At 47.0% G+C, this 19,393-nt stretch overlaps 3 protein-coding genes across 4 annotated transcripts; 1 reads left to right on the top strand and 2 right to left on the bottom strand.

Moving 5' to 3' along the window:
• Position 1: 1 nt before the first annotated feature.
• Psmb8 (proteasome 20S subunit beta 8) lies at positions 2-3,637 on the bottom strand. The gene is made up of 6 exons (XM_005318842.5): positions 2,858-3,637; positions 1,984-2,131; positions 1,714-1,825; positions 1,184-1,313; positions 595-799; positions 2-325 (listed from the first exon to the last, which is right to left on the bottom strand). Exons 1-6 carry the CDS (start codon positions 3,002-3,004, stop codon positions 237-239), a joined length of 831 nt encoding a protein of 276 aa, XP_005318899.2. The 5' UTR covers positions 3,005-3,637; the 3' UTR covers positions 2-236.
• A 559-nt stretch (positions 3,638-4,196) lies between these two features.
• Tap1 (transporter 1, ATP binding cassette subfamily B member) lies at positions 4,197-12,953 on the bottom strand. The gene is made up of 11 exons (XM_005318839.5): positions 12,013-12,953; positions 11,413-11,527; positions 11,135-11,265; positions 10,037-10,242; positions 9,241-9,438; positions 8,317-8,445; positions 7,969-8,157; positions 6,563-6,736; positions 6,176-6,338; positions 5,755-5,891; positions 4,197-4,824 (listed from the first exon to the last, which is right to left on the bottom strand). The coding sequence occupies exons 1-11, from the start codon at positions 12,611-12,613 to the stop codon at positions 4,618-4,620; spliced, it is 2,250 nt and encodes a 749-aa protein (XP_005318896.2). The 5' UTR covers positions 12,614-12,953; the 3' UTR covers positions 4,197-4,617.
• Positions 12,954-13,140: 187 nt separating this feature from the next.
• On the top strand, positions 13,141-18,075 carry Psmb9 (proteasome 20S subunit beta 9). 2 transcript variants are annotated; one of them, XM_005318841.4, is made up of 6 exons: positions 13,141-13,300; positions 15,308-15,375; positions 16,128-16,259; positions 16,841-16,970; positions 17,220-17,361; positions 17,899-18,075. In XM_005318841.4, exons 1-6 carry the CDS (start codon positions 13,241-13,243, stop codon positions 18,024-18,026), a joined length of 660 nt encoding a protein of 219 aa, XP_005318898.1. In that variant the 5' UTR covers positions 13,141-13,240; the 3' UTR covers positions 18,027-18,075. The 2 variants fall into 2 exon arrangements, with proteins under 2 accessions (XP_005318898.1, XP_077876355.1); XM_078020229.1 differs by lacking the exon at positions 15,308-15,375 and having other exon boundaries at positions 13,180-13,300.
• The last annotated feature ends 1,318 nt before the right edge of the window (positions 18,076-19,393 follow it).

Raw genomic sequence — 19,393 nt, 5'->3', positions numbered from 1 at the left:
ATGCATTTATAACCGTTTTTACTTTATTGGGCTTAGGGGGCACCCAGGAGGGATGCTCCCTGAAATAAAGAACACAAAAAAGGATGAGCTGGGTCCAACCCTCCAGGTCCCCACTGACTGCGGAGCCAGTTCTCTATCTCTGGCTTTGGTGGGGCTACTCCTTTTTCTGGGACTTAGGATGACCAGCTCCCTGAGTCTACCAGGCTAGCCCGAGGAGGCCTGCCCAGTCTCCACCATTACTGACTGGCATCCCGGTACTGGTGCAGCAGGTCACTGACATCTGTACTTTCCACTTTCACCCAACCGTCTTCCTTCATATGGTACACTGTGGACAAATGAGAGAAGAGCATGGAGTCACCCTTCCCTTCAGCAAGTTCCTGTTCACAGTTTTATGTTGAAGGCAACAAGAATACACATGTGCACACACAGACCCACAAACACACACACACACACACACACACACACATGCTCAAAACGCTTATTACTGGGCACTTCTTACTCTGAAAACCTCCTCCCTACCACTCTGCCTCCCCTGAGTACCCTAAAATTAAATCCCAATTCCCAGGCATGATGGTGGGATTATCAGTCTCTTACTATTAACAACGCCTCCAGAATAGCTGTCTCTGTGAGTGGCATGAACAATAGCCCTGCGACCAAGGTCATAGGCTTCTTCAGTACTAAGATTGGGCCGATAGCCACTGTCCATAACCCCGTAGGCATAACTGTTCCCACTACCCGTGGAGAACATATGTCCTGAGAGTCGAGTCCCATTTTCATCCACATAGTAAAGTCCTGGACCCTGTAGGATGAAACAAAGTTCTGAATTGAATTTGAAAAGGAAATGTAGGTAACATAGAGGCTTAAGGGTGAGTCATAAAAAGTTTTCAAAAGAATGAAAATTACCATAAGAACATTTGAATTAGGATAATTAGGATTTGGTAAAAATCACTTTAGAAATAAAAGGAAAAACAAAACTGGGATTCAGCTATTTTAGCAAAATAGTTTATGAAGTACATAAAGTGTCCACATCTGGACCAAGAAATAGCCTGTGCATATACTGAAACAGTTCTAGAATCAAACATTCTATATGCTGTACATCTTGTCCAGGCAGAAGTGGGAGGGTAGCAGGCAGAAGGGCTCACTTATCTGTGCTGGAGGATCATGGGAAATGGAGAGTACCCACCTTCTTGTCCCAGCCACAGATCATACTGCCCATGGAGAGGCCCATACCCCGGTACTGACACATCATGTTGGAGAGCAGTTTGGAGGCAGCTGACACTGAGATCCGCTCCCCATTCCGCAAGTAGTACAGCCTGTATGAGGACAGGAGGTGGAGGAGGGAGTTTAGCTCTCTCCCACCTGATGAATCAGGAAATGATTAAAAGCTAAATACTTGGAAGGAATTATTTTATAGGCTCCAAGGATCGAGGAAAGATGTGGAATGTAAAGTATCTAAAACACATTTTTAAAACCTAGTAAATGATACTACATCATCACAGCTGATAGTGTCCACACTAAATAATTGAGAAAATATTTGGTTTATAGGCAGCAGTACAGATGAAGATTTGGGAGGCTTTTATCACTCAAAGGCTGTTTGGGAAGTACTCTTTTAGCATTAATATAGACCACAGGGGACAAGGGCGAGGAGCAGTGATCTAGGAGACCCAGGAATCAACTACTAGACTAAGAAAGGGAGTGTGAGGCCTCACCCACCTGCACTCCTTGGCCAACAGGCGCTCCCAGTACTGACAGTCTGCTGCACAGCCAGACATGGTGCCAAGCAGGTAGGGATTAATCTCAATCACCTTGTTCACCCTTAAGGTGGCTGAAAGAAGACAGAGTTTTGATCGAGGCAGAATGACCCCACAATTCTTCTTATGTGCCTTAGATCAATATCTGCTTTGGCTTTGGTGCAAACATTGGGCTCCTGCTGAGAAGAGGGCCCAGCTCTTCAGATTCTGCTGAAGAAGCCTGCACACTCACCAATGTAACTTCCGGCCGAGGCCCGGGAATCCACTGCTACAATAACTCCATGCTGGAACTTGAAGGCCAGTGTGGTTGTGCCATGGGCCATCTCAATCTGGACATTTCTTTCTTCATCCCTACCCAAGGACTGCAGGAATTCAGTGGGCTATGAGAGAGAAAGAGGAAGAGAAAGGGGCACTGAACACTTCTATAGCAGGAAACTCCGAAGAAAACTGTTTTATTAAAGAGGGCTGGGAATAAGATGTGTAAGAATTCTCGAGCCACCAATATATGTGATAGTTAGAAACCAATTCTGGAATGAAATGACTTGGGAGAAGGAAAAAAAAGCAGCACAGGGCACCAAACGTTTCCACTTTCCAGTGCCACAGAAATGAAGGAAAACAAATGTTGCCATAACTAAAAATGTTTAAGAATGATTTTAAGGGGTTTTCCCCCATTGATAGGTCGTTTTATGAACATATTCTCATTTTAAGGAAGAGGGGCTTGAAACCTAGACTGAATGACTTGTTCTCGGACACACTGTGAGTTGCTGAGACCAGACTAGCCACCAAAGTTCACAGGTCTTCCAAGACCCTGAACAGCCCTTATACAATGTGACAACTTAATGAAAAAGGCTTGTGTGTGGTGGAGAAGGGGGAGGAAAGCTCTCTTGCTGTGGGAAGGGCGTCCCAACCTCATCCCTAACTTTTTGTCCTCGACTGCACTTGCTAGCCCTCAGGTACCCACGCTCCTGTGGGCTCCTCTCTGGGCCGGCCCTGGATGCTGCTCTTCTTCGCTGAAGGATCACCCCCTAGGCGTTTCCCGCCTCTGGCAAGGCAACCTCAAAACAGACCCTCCTTCCTCCACGCTTAGGGTTTCCCGCCACCCTCACCTGCATTCCCCGGGGGAGGGCGAGCTCCGGAGTTCGCATAGAGAAACTGTAGTGTCCCGGGTCGGAGCGATGCCTGTTTCCGGCAACGGGGACAACCCAGTCGGGCCGCTGCCCTCCGGGGGCTCCGCACACGTCCAGCAGCGCCATGATCGCTTAACACCCGGAGATCCGACGACTCTCAGAGGAGGAAGTGAAAGCGAAAGCCGTGGCACCAAGGGGAGGGAACCAGAATTTTTTTTTTTTTCCCACATCCCCCTGCCCTTTCCGAGAAAAGGCCAGGGGATGTCTGAACCAAGAGTACTATACTGGGGACAGACGTCTCTTCTCCGCATCACAGAGGTCGACAAACGATGATGGGCTATCCGAAGGGTGGGGAGAGCGCGCCTTCGGACGCCCTCTTGGAGTAGATTACAGTGAGAGACACCAGGCAGCATCCGCTGGAAACAGCCAAGGAGTGGGCAGGGTCGTGTCACCTAAAGACGTAGCCTCAATCAGAAAGGTGCAAGTCTGCAAGGGGCAGGAGGCGGTTTCATGTCGGGGCATATGAGGGTGAGGGACAGTGTTCCTGTTAGCATCTTTCTATAAAAATCAGAGGAGAGTAGAAGTAGATGGCGGGGACGGTGGGGACACTGCGTCTGGGGCCACCGGAAAGAATGTACCGCATTGTACCAGGTCCCAAGGAGAAGGAGAGTCTCTGAATCTCTTTCCACGTGGTCCCTTGTCGGGCCCCTCCTGGTTCAACGGTCTCCTAACCAGAGGCCACCCACAAGAACATGCCTTTCGGCCCACCTCTCCTCGCCTGGCTCCTGACTGCAATAAAACGCTGCAGAGTTGAATCCCCGCCTCTTCTTGCAACCTGTGTCGGCCTCATCTGCCCAGCAACTGTTAACGTCACACACCCTGGCCCTCCCTGAATGGAAGAAATTTACTAGATAAGCCCGCCCACTACTCTGAGATTACCCCGGGGGCAGGTGCCACTCTGAACTGGGTGAGCCTCACAGAAAGGATCTAAGTGAACCGGGTGGGTGGTGTGAAGCCCTGCTAGCCCCTGCTCGCGCGCTTGCGCTTCCTCCCTTGGGTTCGCCCTCGGTGTTCCAGTTCTGAAAGAGCCGGCTCTCAGCTGCAGCTGCTGGTGTCCTGAGGAGGACCACATCAGAGTCTTGCTCATCCTTGGGAGCAGACCAGTGTGGGGGAATAGAGGGGTGACCACAGAAATAAAATATTGGGGGAGAGGATGGTGCCCCTAGGGCTGTCAAATATTAATAATACTAAAAGAAGACCTTCCTAAAAGTACACTGCAAAAGGTGTTGAACTCTTGGGGTGCCGGAAACAGCAGAAATCACAGTACAAAACACCAACTTTATTATAAATATCAAGAACCCACAGAGTACTTATGGGCCAGCATATGCCTTTGGACATATTGAAGGCTGCTGGTCTCCCCTTTCTGTACATTCTGAATATTTCTTCTCATTTTTAGAGTGCTATTCAGACCAAAGCATCAAATGTATCTCTAAACCCATGGAGGGTTTACAAAATCCTGTTTGTCTTCCAGGAAGTCTTTATTATCAAGAGGAGCTTGGAGAAGAAGTAACACACATACAAATTTCAAGAATCACCCAGGAGGTTACGTCTTAACATGTAACTCTTCCTAGCAGCAGCTGCCCACTCTATAGCTTTGGTAGGACCTTTGCTCCCAAGTTCTCCACCACAGAGAACAGAAGAAAATGGAGGGAAAGGTAATGTGCAGGTGGAGAAGTCTTTCATTCTGGAGCACCTGCAGGAGCCTGCACCATGTCGAAGTAGCATCCCCTATTCTCCATGAGCTGCTGGTGGGTTCCCTCCTCACAGATGGTGCCTCCTTTCAGAAAGAGGATGTGGTCAGCCTGCTCCACCAAGCTGAGATTCTGGGTGATAAGAAGTACAGAGCGAGAGAAACGCTCTGGGCTTTCATACAGGAGTTGCTGCACCTGAGGAAAGACAGAAACCCTGTCAGGACGGGACCCCTCACTCCCAGCACAAGAACCATCCATCTATGTTTCCAGGGCTAGGACAGACCTCACAGGGTCACTGTCTGGTCTTCCAACAACCCCAAGGGCACTGAAGATTCCTGTTTTGAGTGTTTCTCTGTCGAACCTTTGTTTTATTAAGGAATATTCATTCACATGAGGCGGTACAAAGTAGGAATCTCATGGTGAAACTAAATCTCCTCTCTGCCTATGGACCAGGATTACTTTATTTTATTTTATGTTATTTTTGGTACTGAGGATTGAACTAAGGGGTGCTTAACCACTGAGCCACATCCCCAGCTCTTTTTATTTTTTATTTTGAGACAGGGTCTCACTAAATTGCTTAGGTTAGCTTTAAATTTGGAGCCTCATGCTTCAGCCTCCTAAATCAATGAAATTATAGGCACATGCCACTGTACCAAGCAGGAATTTTTTTTTTTTTTTAGATTTTTAGCAAATATAATTTAGTAGTAGTAAAAAGCATTTGCACTCAAGTCAGACAAATCTGAATTTGGGTCCAGGCCAAACAGCAGGTTATTCAACCTCTCTTAGCCTCCATTGTATCTGTAGAAGAGGACAATAATGTCCAGCTCACAAGGAATCATGATTAATAAATTGATGACACAGTACTATAAAGTAGTAGCAAGTCTAGTACATAAGTACAGGATTAATTAATATTAATTTTAGAATAGTCTTTTCTTTATGTTTGCCTTTATGGATTCAGAGATAATCTCTTTTAACTGGTTCTGAATGTCTTGGGGGAAAAGCTAATGGGAACTGAAAATTCCAAGGACCAGTTTGGATAATTATAACATTGGTGTAACTAATGTAGGATGAGTAAAGGAAGTAAGGTTCAGTGGGATCTAGGCATTAAGAAGATGGCTGTCTTACCCGTAACTGGCTGTTTGCATCCAGGGCACTCGTGGCGTCATCTAGAATGAGTACACGTGGCTTCCGAATCAATGCTCGGGCCAAGGCCACTGCCTGTCGCTGACCTCCTGACAGCTGGCCCCCAGCCTCACCTACCTCTGCAGAGACAAGAGCCCAGATGACAGCTGGATAGACCCATGTGTTTACGTGTGCAAACACACACACACACACACACAAACACACACCAAGGACTGATGGATACAACTGGACAGGGGAGGTTCTGGGAGGGTGGGCAGAGTTCTGAGACTCTGAAGCCACCACAGCAACAAGATCTTACAACTTCAAATTGATGTCCACGGGACAGGAGGAATGGAATAATAAAGATAAGACTACTGGGGTTTCAGAAGGGTAAAAGTGTTCAGGTGGTAAGATGAATGGGTACCTGTGTCATAGCCCTGAGGGAGCCCAGAAATGAAACTATGGGCTCCAGACTGTATTGCAGCACTTTTTATCTCCTCCATAGTTGGCTTCTGGATCAGACCATAGGCAATATTTTCTTGAATACTTCTTCCAAACAGCTGTGGTTCTTGTCCCACTGCAGCCACCTAAGATATGGTGAAGAATCACAGAACAAGTAACAGAGGAGTATAGCTATCTGGAGACAGGACACTCATGATTGACAGCATATCATAAAATTACATTCCTCTCCTGACCACACTTCCATATCCACCCAAAGTCTCCTAATCATCCCTAACCTTCCTTTCACTTCAATGACAATGCTCTTTTAGGTTGGCGCTCCCCTTCTTCCCCATGCCATCTTCTTGCTCACCTGTCTGTGCAGGTAGCGATGTTCATATTGAGGAAGGGGCTCCCCATCCAGCAGCAGCTGGCCCATGGTGGGCTGGTAAAGATTCTGCAGCAGGGCAGCCACAGTGCTCTTCCCTGATCCATTGGGTCCCACTAGTGCTGTCACTTTACCAGGATATAGGGTGAATGTCAGCCCCTGGAAGTCAGAGAATCACAATAAGAGGCACTCTAATCAAGGACTCTAACATTAAGACTGTCATTGTCGGGCTGGGGATGTGGCTCAAGCAGTAGCGCACTCGCTCGTCTAGCATGCGTGCGGCCCGGGTTCGATCCTCAGCACCACATACCAACAAAGATGTTGTGTCCACTGAGAACTAAAAAATAAATATTAAAAATTCTCTCTCTATCTCTCTCTCTCCTCTCTCTCTCTCTCAAAAAAAAAAAAAAAAAAAAAAGACTGTCATTGTCTTGTTACTTAGCATGACGTCTTACCCCAGAGAAGAAAGGAGAAAATGAGGACATATAGGAATTCTTAAATATCTATCTATATGATATAGATAGATATATAGATATAGATAGATAGATAAATTTTAAGCAAATATAACTTATTTTCTTAAAATAAGTAAAATGACACAATACCTTTATTTTTGTTTATTTTCATTTTATGTGGTGCCGGGGATTGAACACAGTGCCTCACACAAGCGAGGCAAGCGCTCTACCACTGAGCCACAACCCCAGCCTTGACATATAGGAATTCTTACTAGCCCATATGCAGACTTCTGGGATGATACCTCCCCAAGGAGAAAAGATGGGAGATGAGACAAAGAAGAAGGTAAAGAAAAGCACCACTATGCCACACACATGATACTGGATACCACCAGGAAGCAGAAAAAAAAAAAATCACATTCTTAATCACACAAGAAAAGAAAGAAGACCAGGAACACATATTTTGGTGAGCAAGTCCTTGGAACATGAGAGTCTTCTCTTTAAAACCTCTTTTCCCATTCTCCTTGGAAGTTCAAACTAATCCCTGAGTTTGGGGAAGATTTATGGAACAGATATGCTTACCAATGCCTGTTTATTTTTTACTTATTTATTTTGGTACCAGGGATCGAACCCAGAGGCACTCAACCACTGAGCCACATCCCCAGCGTTTTTTGTTTTGTTGTTTTGTTTTAGATAGTTCTCACTAAGTTGCTTAAGGCCTCATTAAGTTGCTGAGGCTGGCTCTGAACTAGTGATCCTATTACCTTAGCCTCCCAAGCCACTGGGATTACAGGCATGTGCCACCATATCCAGCCTTATCAATGTCTTTTACAGCTTAAGAAGGATTGGGTTTGATGTTTAGCAGGCTAGAAGCAGAAAGAAAATTTAGGATGACAGAGGTTAAGGTGAGGTGGCTGGAATACAGAGATTGAGAGGCTATACCTGCAGCACTGGGACATCTGGATCATTAGGATAGGCAAAGGAGACATCTTGGAACTGGACAAGGCTCTCCATGTTTGAGGGAATCAATAGACCCCTGGGTGGGCAGCGAGGAGTCCGGTCCAGATATTCAAATATTTTCTCTGAGGAACCTATAGCCTTCTGTACCCGGGGATAGGTGGAAAGCAGCACCTGTAGGAGAGATATGAATGTGAGAGGGGCAGTGGGGAGTCCTAACCTACTTGCCAGCATTATATGACGTGAGAAGGGTAAAGAGTGGAAGGAAAGGAACACAGGTGTGATGGGATGGAGAAGGAATGGCACTGGGGAGTGAAACTGGAGGGACCTCACCTTGACAGCACCGGTGAACTGTATCTGGTAGAGAACAAATGCAACGAGGTTCCCACTGCTTACAGTCCCTGTTGTCACCATCTGCCCACCAATGTATAGGATTCCCACCTTCAGCAGCAGCCCTGAGATCTATGGAGAGACCACACAGAGAGACTTTTAAAAAGAAGAATTATGGAAGGGACACAAAGAACCAGAGTGGTTAATATAACGGAGAGATAAAGTCCCTTTCTCTCAATCTATAGTAGCAGGCTCCATAAGTAGAAAGGAAGAATGAACCAGAGAATCCACAGAGTCTGACTCAAATACAGATCCTCACATCACCATTATCAACTTATTTGGGGAGCATTTTACTCTTCACAAAAAGACTTTCATGAATATGCTGTCAGCTAATATTAGTATCAAGAGTCCCTGTAAAGGAGGGTCTATCATTTCCATTTTTCTAAATGAGGAAACAGCCTCAGAGAAGGTAAGTTACTTGCCTGTACTCAGAGCTAGTAAACGGCAGCATCAAGCCAGGACTGCTGATTGCTGTTCAGTTCCCTTTACATTACATCACAGATGCCCCTGATCCCTGGCTTCTAGTATTCCCATGGCTCTCACTAGCATATGGGCACAGCACCACTATGAAGTGGGCCCAGGTGCAGAAATTTATGACTCCCTTAGCTTTTGCTGAGAGGCAAAGGAAGGCCCTAGGACTGGAAGGCATGACATCTTTCCAATCCACAAGGTTGGGTGAACTTTGTGTACCATAGTAGAAGCTACTTAGCAACCCTAAAAGAAGAAGGAAGTTAGAGACAACGAGTAGAGTAACTGAGTCTCAGTGCTATGATGAAAACTCTGAACCAACCATGTCCTGGTGCAGGAAGAATGGAAGGAAGATCAGGAAAAGGACAAGGGAGTGGCAACTCATCTCCAGGTTCTCACATCAGTGGTGCACAGGTTGAATGCATAAGCCAGGGCCTCCTTTTGGTTGAGCGTCTTCATTTCCTCCAGCTTCTGCCTAAACTTCTGGGCCTCGCCTTCCTCATTGGCAAAGCTCCGGACTGTAGGCATAGCTGATAGGGCCTCGATGGCCACCTGGCTGGCATCTGCCAGAGAGTCCCGCACCTGTACTCCCAGTGACTGTGAAGACAAGGACAAGAAATGTCACATAAGGTTAGCAAACCATAAGAGACACTATTATCTGAACTACCTTCTTAAAAATTAAAGTCAGGAAGAGAAAGAGGGACAGGAGGGAAGACAAGGGGGCACAACTATACCACTGGACACTAAAGACATGCAGGGAAGAGGAAAAATTCTCAAAATAGTTTGAGGATCATATTCTTTTTTTTTTTTTTTTTTTTTTTTTTTTTTTTAAATATTTATTATATATGTATCTTTAATTTTAGGTGGATATATTAGTTTGTTTGTATGTGGTGCTGAGGATCGAACCCAGTGCCTCATGCATGCTAGGTGAGCACTCTACCACTGAGCCACCATCCCAGCCCGAGGATCATATTCTTAAGGAGAGATTGTGGGCAGAAGTTAGAAGAGAACATGGAGATCAATGCTGAGCAATGTGTGAACATGGATTATAGGAACTACAGGGACAGGGAGTTCCATGAAGATGGAGAATCAGTGAAGGTACCAAGAGAGTCATGCTGTAAGTAATCTGAGGGAAAATGAGTCTCCCAGTCAGTGATGATGGTCTGTGTAGGTTGAGCCAACTCCCTGGACATACCTGGCACCATTTTCCCAGCTTCTCAGGCAGAAGGAAAAGCAGAGGCAGGGCAGCCAGGGTGACCAGGGTGAGGGTCAGTGATCCCCAGAGCATGAGCCCCAAGAGACACAGTCCTCGCACCAGGTACCACATCAATATGCTCAGCTCCTCACTCAGAGACTCACACACGGAGGATGTGTCATCTGTTACTCGAGAGGTGATGTTACCTGCCAGGGTCGGGGAGAAGAGAGTGGAAGGAATGAGACCAGTTCACAGAGTGATGAGAAGAATGAACAAAGAGCCAGGATGCCAGGGTTGGGGTGTCAACATGGGTTTCTAAGGAGGCTAGGCAAATAAGCTTAGGAGTCTGTGGAGGTGTGGGAACCTCAATGCAGAAAAAATGAGTGTCAGAGAGGAAAAGCCTGGCCAAAGGCCTTCATTTCAACTCTAAGAAAGTTGGTTTGCATGTGATTTTATATTTCTCTAAAAGCTTTCTCTTCCTTAAAGCTTTGTATATCCCACACTATTCACAAGAAGGAGCTCAAACTGGTCGTGCAGCAGACCCGGAGACCCAGAGGGAGGGTGCTGCTAGGAAGCAGTCCAGGAGTCCAGGATGAATGCTGCATTGGGAATCAAGATGCTGGGTCTAACACCAAGTCTGCCTCTAACCAAATATGACTATCCAGGTTTCAGCATTTAGGGTCTAGACCTCATGAGGCAGTTGGACTTCATGATCTCAACATTCCCAGGTTTCAAATTCTATAGTTTCTGTCTAGGACACATGGGGACAGATTTATGTGGAATTCTGGATGAAAACATTTTTTAAGGTAAAGAGAACAATATTGTTTCTGAGGTATATCAAATAAGAATGTGTGGTTTAGGGCTGGGTTTGTGGCTCAGCGGTAGAGCACCCGCCTAGCATGTATGAGGCCCTGGGTTCAATCCTCAGCACCACATAAAAGTAAATAAATAAAACAAAGTATTGTGTCCAACTACAACTAATAAATAAATAAGAATGTGTGGGTTTAAGAAAGGCAGAGGAAATCTGCAAGATTAAAAGTAAAAGAGCTTATATGGAGATAAAGAGCATAAGAGTGTATAAGGAATTTCATGAGAAACCTGTTTGGTTCTGCTGGAAAAACTCCGTCTCCTGTTGCAAGACAGCCTGAAACACCTTTCCCTGAAAGTGACTATGTACACGCCCCATTGTGCTGTTATAGATCCCATCGCCCACGAACTCCAGCAGTGCACTAAAAAGAAATGGGGGAGAAGAAGGGTCAGGGTATGTTCAGGCAAGGAAGAGAAGGTCCCAGATATGCCTGCAGGAGTGCACTTTGGATGGTCTCCCCAGTATCCAACCCTCTCTTTTCCAGGGTTCCAATGTTCAACTCCCAGACCTGGCTATGGTGAGAATGGACATAAGAGTGATGTTTCGGGTTAAAGTAGTAGCTGTCTTATCTTGTAGAATCCAGTCCGTGAGGCGGCCAGTGAAGAATGGAATGGCCATCTCCCCTGGGAGAGAAGAGAGATGGGTCAGTCACGAACTTTAAGTCTGAGCACATCATTTCTCCTCAAACTGTCTCCTCCCTGCCCCTCTCCAGGCTTACCATTACCCTGCAGGGCAGCTGCAGAAAAAAAGACTTTGAGTTCATAGCCCAAACTGAATATGACTGAACTCACAATCCTGTGGTTGCCCTACCAGCCCCTTCAGGGAGTTTAATTAAGAAGGATGGAGATGGTGCAGTAAAATACCCTCCTGTTAGAAATAAGATGTTCTGCCTCAGAGAAAGGACTTGCCCAGAGGGACCCAGGCCAGCACTGAAGCCCAGGACTTCTGCTCCCATCCAGTCCAGCCTGGAATGGTCCCTGCAGACCTGAGCTAGGTAGAGGTCCACCCATCAACATTTCCCAGAACCCACACTGCTCTTCTTGGACCATCACCCTGGATTCCTGCCCAGCCCCCTGTATCCTTCCCTTCAGCCCTGCATCTCCCTTACCAAGACAGGAGAGAACCAGTAGGACCAGGATCAGAGGGAGACGTCGCACCTCTGAGCCCAGGCAGCCTAGAAGTCGACGTACTGCAACCCCAGAGTCTCCATGACCGCTGGCCTCCCAGAGGCTCCCGAGCTTGTGCCACAGTGCGGCTGCAGGCAGTGCGGCTACATAGCTGAGGACGAACGCATCCAGGCGACTTCCCCAGTGCAACAGTCTGGTGCTATCAACATCCCCGAGGGCTCCCCACGAGCCCAGCTCTCGAAACAAGGCAAGTCCCGGCAAGGCCAAACCCAGCGCCGCCGCCAATGGCTCCAAAACTGCCAGCCACCCGTGGCCCCTTGTGCTTCCGCCCTTGCAGCCAACTGTTGCCTTGAGGATCCCGCGGACCCCCAGCCACAGTATGATCCAGCGGCTCAGGCCCACCACCCAGGTCCGGAGCAGCAGCAGCGAAGAGGGCACTAGCCGGGAGACTATTCCGGGCAGCGCAGTCCGGAGCAGCACACAGTCGGCGGAAAGTAGCAGTGATGCCCCCAGCCACGCTCCCAGGGAAGCTCCGGAGCAGCGGAAGAACCTGCAGCGGGCGGACCACTTTGGACAGGCCATTGCCTCGCAGGCGCTGTCCCTGGTCCCGGCCTGGGACTCTCCGCTTTCCCGACTGGGCCGGAGTCTCTGCTGCCGGAATCCACGATCCTGTGGGCGACCGGACCAGCGGCTGGGGGAGGGAAGAGCCGCCGGCCAAGGCGGAGCTCTAGGAAAGTCCCAGGAACCGGCTGATGCCGGACGCGCTTGCTAGAAGTGAGGCTGTTTAGGGGAAAGGGAAATCGAAAGCGGCCGCCGCTCATTAGACCCGCCCACTTCTAAAAGCGACCCGCCCAAACTATTTTGGAAGTGGTCATTGAAATCAGAACCGACATTCTGGCTAGCAGCCCTAGTGTCCCCATTGTCGCCATCACACACACACACCCCACCCCCCCGCGCGCCGCTTCCCTCCACTCCCGGCCTCCTTCAGGTCCACGGGCACAAATTTTCTCACCCCAGCCTCTTGGCTGGACTCTTTCGTCACCTGTCTCCGGGCAGATCTGCCCAGCACAGGTTAAGACAGCGTGCGACGCCTCGCCGGCGCCCCCTGGCGGAAGTAGTGAGGGGGCGGGGCTGCGAGCCGTAGGCAGCGCGCTGCTGCTGATTGGAAACCAGTGCCCCAGTCAGCAAGGAGCGCGGCGTTTGGCTGGGATGCTGCGGGCTGGAGCACCTACCGGGGACTTCTCCCGGACCGGAGAAGTCCACACTGGGGTAATGAGTCTGGGTCTGAGGGTTGGCAGAGGGCTCAGGGAGGTGGAGACAGGGGGACCCTGGAAGAGCAGGGCAGTGAATAGAGAAACTAACCAGAAGTTTAGGGAGGTAGCCTGGAGCAGCCAGTGCTTGCACTCCGCAATGAACATAGGTGCCCCTATTCATAAGGAAGACGTTCAGGGTCTCCGTGCGACCGTGTTGGAAAAGGGAGCTTTGGCTCTTAGCTGGTAGCGTCAAGGGGAAGCTGCTCTGAAGCGCTTTCGCTTTCACTCTGGTGTGTACAGTGGGGGTGAGTTAAATCAAGAGAGGAGCTTGGAGACTGCAAAGAGATAAGGAAATGGTGCCCTGAATGAAGCAGGACAGCACTTGGAAGAAAGAAATATGAGCATTTATGCAGAAGGACCAATTCATTACACAAAACTTTGCCCCTGGGTAACTCGCAGCCCAAGCACTAATAAAGGAAGGAAGGTGTCCTTATGTGAGTCAGTGATGCTCTTTCCCGGAAGGCTCCTGCTTGGCACAGGTGCTGCCGTGCTCCCTACCTTACCTCTTTCATGCCCGCTGGGGGAGTTTGCCCATACCGGGTGCCTGGAGCATATGAAAGCATATGGCTGGTTTCTGCTCTCTGACCACTGACTGCCACCACTCTAGGCCTCAGGTGGTTTTGTTATAAAGAGATGGCCTCTGAGATATAGTACTCCTGTTCTCTGGCCCTTTATATATAAGTCAGTATGTCAGAAAGTGCACTCGAGGTAGGCTCCCTAGGGGCCAGAGTAAGGCATGGAGACCTGTCCACTTCTAAAAGCTACCGGCCCAAACTATTTTGGAAGTGGTCATTGAAATCAGAACTGACATTCTGGCTAGCAGCCCTGGTGTCCTGCTTGTCGCCATCACACACTCACTTCCCTCCTCTCCCGGCCTCCTTCAGATCCACATTCACAAATTTTCTCGTCCTAGCCACTTGGAGGGACTCTTTCTTTACCTGTCTCTGGGCAGATCTGCCCAGTACAAGTTAGGACAGCTCAAGATGCCTCACCAGCGCCAGGTGAGCAGTGGAAAGCACAAGAAGTCCAATCAAGGGATAGGAGTTAGACCTGGGTTTTAGTTCCAGGTCTGCTATTAATTCTGCATGACCTTGGCTAAGTAATTTCTTCTCCGTGACTCAGTTTCCTCCACTGAACAGAGAATCTTTAAGGCTCCTTCCAACTCAACAAGATCTGGAAAAGTATATCTTTATCCTCTTTCATTCTTCCTTAATCCTTTTCTTGACCTGGAAATTTCAGTTCAAATTATCCAGTCAAGAGATCTGGACAGAGATCAGCACTCTCCTAGTACAGACTCTTCCCCTGGCTGCAAAGACTTTGATTTACCTCTTGCAATCCTTCTATGTATTCTTGTTTCTTCCCTCCTACCTTGACCCGTGGCCATGCCAACCACTGACCTCCTTGATGTTTTCCATTGCCTGGTAAATTTAAAAAGCTCACTTCTGATTAAGCAAGAATGGAGGTAGAGGATTTGGGATCAAAAAAAGACCTGACCTTGTTTACCAAATTCACAGTAACTTGCACTATCAGATCTGGACCACATCTGCACCTACAACAGGCACAAGATAGTGGAGACTATTCACTTGTGGGCTTCTTCACCAGCACATGGAAGTGAACCCCCTCCAGCCCTCCCCTCAGTAGGATCACTTCTCCCTTTAGGAACCTCATCTCCACCTCTCTTTTGAGTGGTAAGAATTCCACTTAGGGAAGTTGGGGCTTAGAGATAGTTCTTTCTGTGCGGTCTTAGAGCCAGGCTATGACATTTGCCTATAGCTGAATGAAACAGTAGAGAAAGAAGAAAGATGTAGGGGGAAAAAAATCCTGTGCTAGGAGTCAGCTCTGGCCTGAACTACTGTGTGACCTTGAGCCAGTCACCTTCCCTCTCCGGGAATGTTTCCTGTTCTATAGCTTAAGGGATGGGGACTTTTCCTGCTCTGACATTTCATACTCTGTGTCTCTGCAGACAACCATCATGGCAGTGGAGTTTGATGGGGGTGTCGTGGTGGGTTCTGATTCCCGGGTGTCTGCAGGGTGAGTACAGTGAAGGTGTATACCTTTGGAAGGAAGCTAATGATGGCCCCCAATACACATTTTTTCTGACCCATTTGTGAAAAAACCTGATAGGTTAGAGCTTTCAGGAAATGAAGCTGACCTTTTAAAAAATCCACTATACTATGACCTTGGGTAGATGTATGGGTGCTGAATTCATGGAGGAGGATCTAGGGTCTGAGTGCCTAAATAGCCTGTCCTTGTCATATGTCAGGATAAGTGTAAAGGACTAGGGTCTGAATGTGGCACAGGCTGTAGGTTTCTGAGGAGTCTTCTTCCATCTGTGTTTAAGGATAAACAAGATGGCTTCATCAAGTAAGCATCTCACTTCTCATTTTTACATTTTCATTTAATTTTGTCTCTTCTCCCCTCCTAGCCAGTTTTCTCACATGCAACATGAGTATATAGGATTAGATCAGTATTACTTACTTTATGTTCTGTAGAACAGAACTCCTCCAAGATGATTAATAGGGAAGAAAAATTCATGAGGCACATGTTTCTTAACTCTGTATATTTGTTTTGTTGTAAAATCTAAGTCTGAAAAGAAGTCTAATTAATAATGATTAATAGAGTGATTATTTTATCTGAGGTTATTTTATTTTTGTTGGCTGCTTTAATCCAAGCATTAAATTTCATGCTATTCTCTTTTCAAATAACCTTGAGAAACAATAGATGATTAGCCCCCAAAATTCCTGCAACTCTAACATTAATGACCATTGGCTGTTTCCCAACAGAGAGGCAGTGGTCAACCGGGTGTTTGACAAGCTGTCCCCTCTACACCATCGTATCTACTGTGCCCTCTCTGGTTCAGCCGCTGATGCCCAAGCCATTGCGGACATGGCCGCCTACCAGCTGGAGTTGCATGGGTATGACACCCTGGGGACCTGACTCCAGATGAAGTATCTTGTTCCAGGAGCAATGTTTCAGCTTCTGTTTCTATTAGCTTTGAACAGTTTCCACATCTGTAAAGTGGAGTAAATAGTACCTACCCTGATTCCCCAGATGGCTGTTTTGAGAATCAAATGATAAATGTGAAAGCCGTTTGAAAACTGTAAATACTATCCTAAGAAAACTCATTAGGAAGAAAACAATGATGTGGGGCCCACCATAATATCAGGCAGTCACCACATGAGAAATCAAAGTCCCTAGGACTGAGGTGAAGCTTATCTGCTTTTCCCCGTAAGGGCAGGGCCCTTGCAACCAAAAGAGACTTGTACCATTGCAAGGTGGGTGGGGTGGAGCTGAGTGGAAGAGGGTGAATAACTGAAAGCTCCTTACAAATTGGTGGTGTGGCTCTCTAGTTTCTCTGTAGATGAGGGAGAGAAACTGGAGTTTGAACTATTGCAGCTGTAGGTTCAAGTGTCACTTGGCAGGGATGACAGTAACGGCACAGGAGGGTGGGACTTAAGAAAATGTTATCAACCCTTATTCCTAATATCTCCTTCAGGTTGGAACTGGAAGAACCTCCACTGGTTCTGGCTGCTGCAAATGTGATAAGGAATATCACCTACAAATATAAGGAAGACTTGTCGGCACACCTCATGGTAGCTGGCTGGGACCAACGTGAAGGGGGCCAGGTGAGTCCCTCCCAAGGCACCCCCTTCTTGGGGGTTTCCCCTCTCCCTACACAGGAGATGGAGATCATAAGTCATTCCAGCAATGAGTTCCAAAGACACTGCCTCTTAAAAAGTACACTACAGCCTCAACTGTTGGGGATATGAAAAACAGGGGCTTCCCTACAGGGTGCAGAGACGACCTGCTTGACTCAATGGGAACGAGTGGCTCTATGATTCTTTGGTCTGACCTGAGGGTGCCTCCGCTGCCAGGTATATGGAACCCTGGGAGGAATGCTGACTCGACAGCCCTTTGCCATTGGTGGATCTGGCAGCACCTACATCTACGGTTACGTGGATGCAGCATATAAACCAGGCATGACCCCTGAGGAGTGCAGGCGCTTCACCACAGATGGTAACTAACCATGCGGGAGGTAACCTGGGGGTGGGAGGCTGCACGTGGGAAGAAAGTAGGTTACGAGGAACAGGAACATAGATGGCCACTTAATTTAATGTCCAAACTGGGACACTTTGAAAGGGAAATTGGGAAGGACAAATATAAGACTGAATGGGGTTTGAGGACAATAGGGGTAAATCAGAACTGTTCAGAACAAAATAAGCGAGGATATGTGGTCCTCGTAGGAACCAGTGGTGTGCTGGGCTGGCTCATGCCAATGCATGAGGGCTGACTGTTGAATATCCGAGGGTTTGGAACTTCTTGTTAATCTGTTGGTAGTTTGAAACTCATCAGTGGCCACATCTAAACCAAGGGCATGAGTGGGTGCTACATATGAAGGCTTCTTTTTGGTTGCTTTTCTGAAGCTGGTTTACCAGTTCACCACTAAATATGCCTCTCTGGAAGCGGGGTTTTGAGGTGGACCGGAGGGGAAGGAAAAGATTTTTGAAGCTAAGTCATTCTCTCCTCCTCTCTCTAACTTGAAATCCTCTGCAGCTATCACTCTGGCCATGAACCGGGATGGCTCCAGTGGAGGTGTCATCTACCTGGTCACTATCACCGCTGCTGGTGTGGATCATCGAGTAATCTTGGGGAATGAGCTGCCAAAATTCTATGACGAGTGAATCTTCCTCTGACTTTCCTTCCTTGTTTTTAATAAACTCCACAGGACCAGAGGCCAGTGTGGTGAATGGGGAATGGGTGTCAGAGAGGTGAATATTAGGAGAGGGGGCTTCTTCCCTCCCAGATGTCAGCATATCCTTTTTATTCTTGTCTCAGATCTGAAACATCTTTCCTAGAGAAAGGAGACAGGAGAATACTAGAAATAGGAGGGAACCTATATGTGATAGGTCATCATGTACTCAGTGATTTTTAAACATTATAGATAATTTTTTAAAAATCTCATAGGGCTGCTGGGTGTGGCTCAGTGGCAGAGCACATGCCCTGGATTCAATCCCTAACACACACACATAATAATAATAATAATAATAATAATAATAATAATAATAATAACAATAATAATAATAATAATAATAAAAAAACAACTTATTCCAAGGCTTAAGAGATAAGGGTACAAAAATTAACCCGAAAGTTTGTCTGTTGACACTTAGGAAATTGTTACAGATGTTTGAGTAACTGGGTTAAACACAGCTGAGTTCTGGTACTATCTTTGCCTGCACTTCCTGAGTGACAGGGCAACTTATTTCCCTTCAGAGAGCCTTCCTTTTCTTCTCTATACCAGAAAGTGGTGAGTGTTTTCTTTCTCCAGCATCCAATGACCTTTTGCTAATAAGTGATCCCTTGGGGACTGGGATTATGGCTCAGTTGTAAAGCACTCGTCTGGCATGTGTGAGGCACTGGGTTCAATCCTCAGCACCACATTTAAAAAGTAAATAAATAAGTAAAATAAAGGTATTGTGTCCATCTACAACTAAAGAAAATATATTTTTTTTAAAAATGATCCCTTGGGCTGGGGATGTGGCTCAACTGGTAACGCGCTCACCTGGCATGTGCTGGGTGCTGGGTTCGATCCTCAGTACCACATAAAATAAAATAAAGATGTCGTGTCCACCGAAAACTGAAAAATAAATATTAAAAAAAAAATTCTCTCTCTCTCTCTCTCTTTAAAAAAAAAAAATGATCCCTTAAGAGGTCCATTCAACGGAAATATAAGTAGCATGTCAGGCTAAACCTGAATTCAGAGTACTCAGAGACAATCACATACCCTTAGGAGTAAGTGTGGGGAAAATCTAAAATCATAAAAGCCTCCTTGGTATTTATTTTGAATTTTAAAAATAATAGTTTAAGAGCCTCTCTCTCCCGGTGATCACAACTAGAAACTCTGTACAGGATACAAAAAACAAGTACTTGAGGAGTCTGAAAGTAAACAAGAGCAGGTGGGCTGTGAAGAGAGTCAGAACTCAAAGGCCATGTGCAAGGCCTTTCTTCCCCCAGCTTTGCCCTGAAGTCATTCTCTGGGTACAGACGTGCA

Source organism: Ictidomys tridecemlineatus, chromosome 8 (assembly GCF_052094955.1).
Source record: "Ictidomys tridecemlineatus isolate mIctTri1 chromosome 8, mIctTri1.hap1, whole genome shotgun sequence".
Classification (NCBI taxonomy): domain Eukaryota; kingdom Metazoa; phylum Chordata; class Mammalia; order Rodentia; family Sciuridae; genus Ictidomys; species Ictidomys tridecemlineatus.
The sequence above is the reverse complement of the archived record's forward strand: the minus strand, read 5'-3'. Positions and strand labels throughout refer to the sequence as shown.

What these genes read in the sequence shown, in the direction of transcription:
- Psmb8 (XM_005318842.5), bottom strand. Translation starts at nt 3,004, where the DNA reads ATGGCGCTGCTGGACGTGTGCGGAGCCCCCGGAGGGCAGCGGCCCGAC. An exon ending in TCTGTGGCTGGGACAAGAAG is followed by an intron (nt 800 to 1,183) that starts GTGGGTACTCTC and finishes TTCATCCTACAG; the next exon opens with GGTCCAGGACTTTACTATGT. An exon ending in TTCTGGAGGCGTTGTTAATA is followed by an intron (nt 326 to 594) that starts GTAAGAGACTGA and finishes ATTTGTCCACAG; the next exon opens with TGTACCATATGAAGGAAGAC.
- Tap1 (XM_005318839.5), bottom strand. Translation starts at nt 12,613, where the DNA reads ATGGCCTGTCCAAAGTGGTCCGCCCGCTGCAGGTTCTTCCGCTGCTCC. An exon ending in TCAACCTGTGCACCACTGAT is followed by an intron (nt 8,446 to 9,240) that starts GTGAGAACCTGG and finishes GTCTCTCCATAG; the next exon opens with ATCTCAGGGCTGCTGCTGAA. An exon ending in CAGATGTCCCAGTGCTGCAG is followed by an intron (nt 6,737 to 7,968) that starts GTATAGCCTCTC and finishes TCTGACTTCCAG; the next exon opens with GGGCTGACATTCACCCTATA.
- Psmb9 (XM_005318841.4), top strand. Translation starts at nt 13,241, where the DNA reads ATGCTGCGGGCTGGAGCACCTACCGGGGACTTCTCCCGGACCGGAGAA. An exon ending in CCGGAGAAGTCCACACTGGG is followed by an intron (nt 13,301 to 15,307) that starts GTAATGAGTCTG and finishes GTGTCTCTGCAG; the next exon opens with ACAACCATCATGGCAGTGGA. An exon ending in GATTCCCGGGTGTCTGCAGG is followed by an intron (nt 15,376 to 16,127) that starts GTGAGTACAGTG and finishes GTTTCCCAACAG; the next exon opens with AGAGGCAGTGGTCAACCGGG.